The 6945-nt window shown below is 44.1% G+C and overlaps 1 protein-coding gene and 2 long non-coding RNA genes across 4 annotated transcripts; 2 read left to right on the top strand and 1 right to left on the bottom strand.

Moving 5' to 3' along the window:
• Positions 1 to 3604: 3604 nt before the first annotated feature.
• LOC123309419 lies at positions 3605 to 5249 on the top strand. Of its 2 annotated transcripts, none has more exons than XR_006537262.1 (4): positions 3605 to 3641; positions 3700 to 3827; positions 4732 to 5016; positions 5108 to 5249. It is a non-coding gene; the product is annotated as an uncharacterized LOC123309419 (long non-coding RNA). The 2 variants fall into 2 exon arrangements; XR_006537263.1 differs by having other exon boundaries at positions 4268 to 5016.
• LOC123309417 (serine/threonine-protein kinase fused-like) lies at positions 4871 to 5993 on the bottom strand. The gene is made up of 2 exons (XM_044892532.1): positions 5123 to 5993; positions 4871 to 5006 (listed from the first exon to the last, which is right to left on the bottom strand). Exon 1 carries the CDS (start codon positions 5991 to 5993, stop codon positions 5127 to 5129), a length of 867 nt encoding a protein of 288 aa, XP_044748467.1. The 3' UTR covers positions 4871 to 5006; positions 5123 to 5126.
• On the top strand, positions 5882 to 6687 carry LOC123309418. The gene is made up of 3 exons (XR_006537261.1): positions 5882 to 5999; positions 6054 to 6281; positions 6519 to 6687. It is a non-coding gene; the product is annotated as an uncharacterized LOC123309418 (long non-coding RNA).
• Positions 6688 to 6945: the final 258 nt, after the last annotated feature.

The raw sequence follows: 6945 nt of genomic DNA, 5'->3' as shown, positions 1-6945 counted from the left end.
GTAATTTTTATTGTCGGAAAAACCAGTGGCGTATCATTTTTTTATCTGAAAATATTCAGTCTCGTTGCAGTACGGACGCCACTGGTAGAATAGAAAAGAAATGATATTATGCAAAAAGTGCTCCTTGACGCTCAAAACCTATGTCTCAAATTTCATAAAAATATTTCAAGCAGTGTGAAAGTTATTAATAAAAAACATTTTTTTTTCTATAATTTTAACACCCCGTATCTCGGAGAGGAAACATTTCTCGACGTATGTTTATATGACAAACTAGGGCTTATTTTTGATGTAGAATACGTGGTTAAAATTTCTTGGTTATGATCTGAACCACCCTGTATTTGACAGCGTCTGTTTCGAAATAGCGACCACCCCTGTTGGCAGACGCTTACGATTTCAATTCAGTTAAGATCCTAGACCATTTTGACCCAACATTCATCTTGGTAACTATTAGGAAGTTGCTATCGATTTTTTCTCATCTTTTCAATTTTTTTTATCCCATAAGGCGACCACTCTTGCCCGGCAGACGGGCGGTTTCAAGTTTTGGTAATAAAGTTGAACCAAAGTGCCAAACCAAACCTTTGGTAACTTATGAGGTAGTTGTTTTTGCTGCCAGCTCTCGGACTACTACTCAAAGAGATGGAAAACTGCAGAAATGATAGTTTTCAACAAGCCTGGAAAGGAACAGAAATTTCCTCAAAATTATAGACCAATCAGCCTACTATCAGCACTAGGAAAAATCGTCGAGAGGGTTTTCGCTGAAAGGCTGAATGAGGAAACAGAAATGTTGAAGATAATTCCACCCGAACAATTTAGAATTTCTCTAAAAAGTTATATAACTTTGCTATATATCCTGTTTTGTTACATAGTCTGGACCCGGCTTGAATCTCTTGTTGTGGAGCATTCTCCTTCCACTTTCACGTAAAATCTTCTATTTTGGGGATAATTCCGGATCAACTTGCATATTTTGATCGAATATCCAGCACTTCTCATCTTAAATATTAATCCTTCATGCCATACTCTGTCGAGAGCTCTGGCGACGTCAAGTAAAACAAGACCTGTGGCTTGTTTATTTTGGAATCCCTCTGTAATGTACTCTGTGAGCCTTAATAATTGTTGCTCTGTTGAATGCTCTCTTCTGAATCCGAACAGTTCTGGCGGTATCAGTTTCAGATTTTCGGTTTCCTCATTTAGCCTCGTGGCGATAATCCTTTCTACTACTTTTCCTAACGCCGACAGTAGACTTATCGGTCTGTAGATTTGTGGGAACTTCTTCTCATTAAATGGTTTATTGAATACTTTGACTTCCGCTGTTTTCCATTTTTCTGGGTAGTGTTCTGTCCTCATGATTCCATTCGTGATATTTGTTAGAGCGGCTATACATTTTCTAGGTAATTCCTTTAACATAACATTCATTGTTTTATCGCTTCCGGGAGCTTTCCTCTTCTTCAAACTTCTAATTATCTCCCTGTTAACCCTGTTAAATATTCATTCATATCATACTTTGCCGAATGTTCGTCCATTTCGGATATCTCTTCTTAGTATAGTTTTGATAAGTTGTCGTACTCATTTTAATCTCTCCTCAATTGATCTCTCGGTCTCCTTTTGTAAAGGAAGAACATGAAAACCCTAGCAGGACAATGTGCAAGAAGAAATCAACCGATTAAGGGATAAATGGTTTATAGGCAAATGCCCGGAACCAACAAAAAGCAGGTTAGGTTTAGTGGGTCGCGAACTCAGGAGAGTGAGTAACCCCACAGTGTTCCCTAGAAATGGGTTCCTCTGGGCGAGAGATAGAGCCCCGTGTTTTCACGGTCGCAGATTCCCCCTGCTATAAAAAAAAAAAAAAAAAAAATTGCCGAATTGACCACTGAAATCTCAATTCCTATCTCAACTATCGAAAAAATATTGTAACGCGCGTTTCTCGGAGAATCCTTAATCTCGAGCGCCAGCTATTCTTTTCAATAGGGAGAATAGCAAACCTACCAGAGTAGCTGCTAGCCAGAGACAGAGCTCGGTGTTGTCTAGGGTAGTAGCGACAACGAAGAAGTCAAAATCGAACTATGTAAAAGTTTATTCACAACTTCGGAAACTAATTGTATGTACAAGGGAGATATGTGTGATATAAAATATGAGTGATTCTATCAGTGAAAATACATTCGGGAAATCTTATCCGGTCACGAGCACCTTATGAAATTTGTACCGGGTGTAGTGAAAAATCAACGGGTCAACAAAAATGCGCCAACCAGAACTGACGAATGCTAAGGACTTGCTATACGGTATCGGTGTGTAGTTGTATTTCTCCGGGAATGAAACACAATAAGGGCGGATCTGTTCGAGACTTTTATTCGCTGCCCCAAGGGTTAACACGCCATGACTGACAGCGAAGAAAATGTCTATTTTTAGCGTAACTACGGGATTTCACTGACTACTTGCGGTATCTCTTATTCTCTGCCCCAAGGGTTAACACGCCATGATTGACAGAAAAGAAGAGATTTCGGACTTAACACTTATGACGCGGACAGGGGGGTTGACGGAACTTTCCCTTCAGTACCCCAAGGGTTAACACGCCATGACTGATAGCGAAGGGAAAAGTCAGACTCGCGAAACAGGGTAAAGAACGATAAAATACAACAGGAAACGATACAGTACAGCAGTGTCAAAGTTAAAGAAGTAACGGCGTAGGTCTAACAAAGAAACTGAACGGTACAGACGGGGACCTACCTCCTTTGTTTCAAGCACTCGAAACTCAAAGGATTTAAAAAAGAAAAACTAAAAAAAATTAATTCTAAGCACTGATGCAAATAACACAAAATGATTATTCTCAACGGCGAAAGTACTACGGAAAATCAACTGAATTTATACTAGAAGTTAGAAACCACGTTAGAAAGCGAAATAATACTCAAGCGAAAGGAAAGCACTGAAGTAAAATTCAAAAGTCAGCCGACGAACTGAAGTAACAGTCGAAAAGTCGAAAAGTGACCGTCGCGGGGGGAAAATTTGCTTTTATAGGCATATCCCCTCCCACGGTAAAATCTGAAAATTCCAGAATGCGACAAGACTGAAAAACGTCGTCAGCTCCGGTTTATCGCATATCAACAGATGAAAAACGTCGAAATCTTCAGCGGCATGTAAGAAAAACAACGTGAAATACAGATAAGCGGTTTTTTACATTTAATCTGCCTGTCGGAATGAACGTACGGAATATTCGAGAATTAAAATATTTTCAAAGACGGAAATTTAAAACGAAAAAATGCACTAAGATGAACTCCAATTTTCCTCAGAAAACTGGGGTTCATTACACCACCTCCACCTCGGAAGAAATTAACTTACGATGAAATAGTGAGCTTAATTTCACGACTCTATCTACCCCTAGTACCTTACTTTCGCGCGCGCCACCTGTACTCGTGACCAGTTTACAACTCAAGTACTTATCCTCTCTACTCTATGGTTGGAATGGTAGTTCCAATGCGCACGCAGAAACGTCAGCGTCAGTCATTTCGGCGCAGGTCTCCGCCATCTTGTCAAAGAACTTTGTTCAGCGTTCCGTGGATAAATGGTGTATAACAGTGGAAAATCCTCCCTCTCAATGTGGAAATTCATCTTCATCGCTGGTCGGAAGCGTGCCATGCTTCATCCCTCCGGTGAGTACCTAATTTAACTGTGTTTGGCGGGTGTTTGAATTCCATCGTGGTTTTGTAGGTTACCCAGGAATCGTGGGAGCTGCAACAGGTGGAAAGCCTCCAACAGCTCGACGTGGGGGCTCAATGGGCTGGTGTGACCCGGCTGTACGGACGTTGAGACTTTCGGATCCGGTATGAGACTTGCAGGTGGGTAATTTCTAACAATAAACTCTCCCATCTTCATCGTTCCTCGTGGTCAACTTTTCTTCTTGGAACGGTTTTCCTCTGTACTCTGCTTTCAGGTAGACGGTGTTTTCTTCAGGTAAACAGTGTTAAATTGACGGTACAATAATTTCGATTCGGTTCAGGACAGAAATTGGTTAGATCTATTGGATTAATAGACGGATATACTCAGTTGCAAGGTGAAACAGTATCCTTTATTGGTATTCCTTACATAAATAACAGATTTTTCGGACAGTTTTAACAGGTTTGATTTATAATTGCATGCTGAACGGATGAAAATCTGTAGATACGGTATTTCGGTCAACGGTGGTGCCTGTACGGAATTTGAACGGAATTGTTACGGTGTAATCGGTTATAATTATGTTTGATAATGGGCATCCTATTAACGAGATTTCTTCTTGCAGGTGGCCTTGGTTTCTTGGACAGGCACAGAGGGCTAACTCCCTACTGGTTTGCATGCGGAACTTGTTCGATTTCTTCCGGGGCGGTTCGGATTGGGTGGATGCGCTGGGGATATCGCATTGGACGGCAGCCTCGCGTTGACGGTGATGAGACTGACAAGTACAATTTCTGGTTAATGTACCTAGCAGGCCGCAACTGCTGCAGAAGAGAATCGGGGTACCGGTGCAGTGTGCTCGACTGTGTTCCCCTTGGCCACATCTCCAACACATATTAGGGCGAAGTTCTAAGTAGACATTGGGCCCCATTGTGCCAACTGTACGTACTCGGGCTGGAATCTTGGTTGTTATTTGACGGTTATCTGGACGGTTGTTGTGTCGGTGGATATCATGTTGACGATTATCCGGTTGTTTGGAAATCTTCCCCTTGTTTATGAAATAACGTTTATCTTGCTTATTTCTCTTTTCAGTTGGAAAGTCTACTTCCATTGCATTCCGCCTCTGAGCCGGAACAGCCGCCTGTTGTAGTTCCTGCTTCCTGGGTGATGATGTGGAACGGTCGGTGACAGCGGAAGAGGTGTTTGGTTTGGGGCGACCAAATGCTTTGAGTGCCCCCAACGGCAACGGCACAGGACGGGGAGGAGATTCCGGTTCCTGGTCTTTTAGTGGCTCGACAAGACCCAGCTCCTCGTCCAGTCGTTCCAGAAAGTCTGAGTCGCTCATGTTGCTGCCGTCAGACGGTATTCTGAAAAGAGGTAAAATCATTATTACCTGGTATTTTCATTTCTATACGGTGAACACACGGTTTGACTGGCGCAAATTTCTCTTTTTTTTTTTTTTTTTTAGGAAGATAGTTCTTACGGTTTCAATCCACTGGCACCCAGAGACGGTGGGCAGTGCCGGAGGGAAACCTGAGCTTCAGCCGGAGCCGGCGTTTGCCCTTGACGGTGGTCGGTATCAGGGCGATGACCTCAGTCCGAAGACTGGGTGACCACAGACGGGGGTTCGGTTGAGCCTGGATTTTGGATGCTATTCTTGACGGCAAAATCAGTGTCTTCTTTGGTGCTGGCGGTTCCTGTGGGACGGAAGACAGTTGGGGTGGTGGCGTTAACGGAGCAATTGGTGGAAGCGGTGCTGGTCTCAGTGTGGACACCGGTATCAGTGGGGGTGGCTGAGCTACGGTTTCAACTAACAGGACGGTATCGGTTCCAGGCCACTCCCACTGTGCAGCAGGTCTCCGGTGGGACGGGTTATCCTGGAGCAAACCTTCGATATACCATCGGACGGGAAATCTCAACCGCTCCATCTCCGCACGGTATTTGTCGTCCAGGGATGAGGCCCAATGCTGTTCCTCCTCACCCTGACGGCACGGTAGGCCGGTCGCCACCTCTACGGCCACTAACCCCAACGCCCACAGGTCGACGGTTGTGTCATACGGCTCTAGCCTGCGCTGTTCCGGTGCCCAGTACACCATGGTTCCTGCTGGCTCGGTGAGCAGGGGTTGGGTGGTGGTAAGTGTTTCGGCCAACCCGAAATCTGCCAGCAGGAATCGGCACCGGCGGCGTAAGATGTTGGCTGGCTTGATGTCTCGGTGTACTATTTGCCGACGATGACACTCCGTCACGGCCGCTGCTAACTGCCGCATCACGCGGAAGAACCGAGACGGCTGGTTCCTCGGCCCTTCTCGACGCAGGAAGGCATTTAGGTCCTCGTCGCACAGAGGCATTACCATAAAAAGGTAGTCTCCCTCTATGATGGCCTCTTGCAGGGGTATTATATTTGTATGTTCTAGGGACCTGAGTATGTCGACTTCCTGGATGGCGTGGTGAGTCAACATAGTCCTTTTCACCGCCACTGCTTGGCCGTGTCGTTGGCCTCTATAGACACGCCCAAAGCTGCCTTCTCCCAAGATCTCCCCCAGGTGTAAATGTTCCATCTGAAACATGTTAACTAGACACCTTTTGTCTTACGGAACACTGGTTCTGGTTGGCCGAGCAACTACAGTTATTCAGATCAACAGGTAAACGGGAAATAATAATATAATCGGTAACGGAAAAATTATATACATATGTATATTCGGTAACGGAAAAATAATATATATTCGGTAACGGATAAAAAAAAATAACGGATTTCCTCCTTTCAGAGGTTATCTTTATAGAACGGTTAACGGATCATGTCAATAATATTATTATGCATGAAATGGTTTTAAATCTTTAATGTGTATGTTAGTGATTTTTCTACCCTCTGTATCTTTCAGGTCATAGACGACAGGTGAAACGACCTTAACAACGGTGAACGGACCGGAAAACTTCGGAGCCAACTTGGCGGCGAAACTGTCAACGGCAGAGGATAAAGGACGGTCCCGGCGTAGAACTTTATCTCCCACATGGTATCGGATTTCTCTTCGTCGAAGATTGTAGTGGTGAGCCTGTTGTTGGAACGCACGGTATAATTTAGTACGGACGAACTCATAAGCCTCCTGGAGATGTTTGATCTGTTGAGTACGGTAAGTCATGTCTCTATTTTCTTCTCCTGTACGGTTGGATTCTCCGTTCATTTCATTATTGTGGGGGTTTGTCGAATAAATCGCCCTCGGGATTTCTAGTTCCCTTCCATAATTTAAAAATGCCGGTGTAAATCCAGTAGACTCCTGTTTAGCGGTGTTGATGGCAAACGTTAACTCT

The sequence above is a fragment of the Coccinella septempunctata genome, chromosome 3 (genome assembly GCF_907165205.1).
Source record: "Coccinella septempunctata chromosome 3, icCocSept1.1, whole genome shotgun sequence".
Classification (NCBI taxonomy): Eukaryota; Metazoa; Arthropoda; class Insecta; order Coleoptera; family Coccinellidae; genus Coccinella; species Coccinella septempunctata.
This window is presented reverse-complemented; position numbering and strand designations above follow the sequence as displayed.

Bases quoted from the DNA above. Each gene is read 5' to 3' on its own strand.
- LOC123309417 (XM_044892532.1), bottom strand. From the start codon at position 5,993: ATGGTAATGCCTCTGTGCGACGAGGACCTAAATGCCTTCCTGCGTCGA.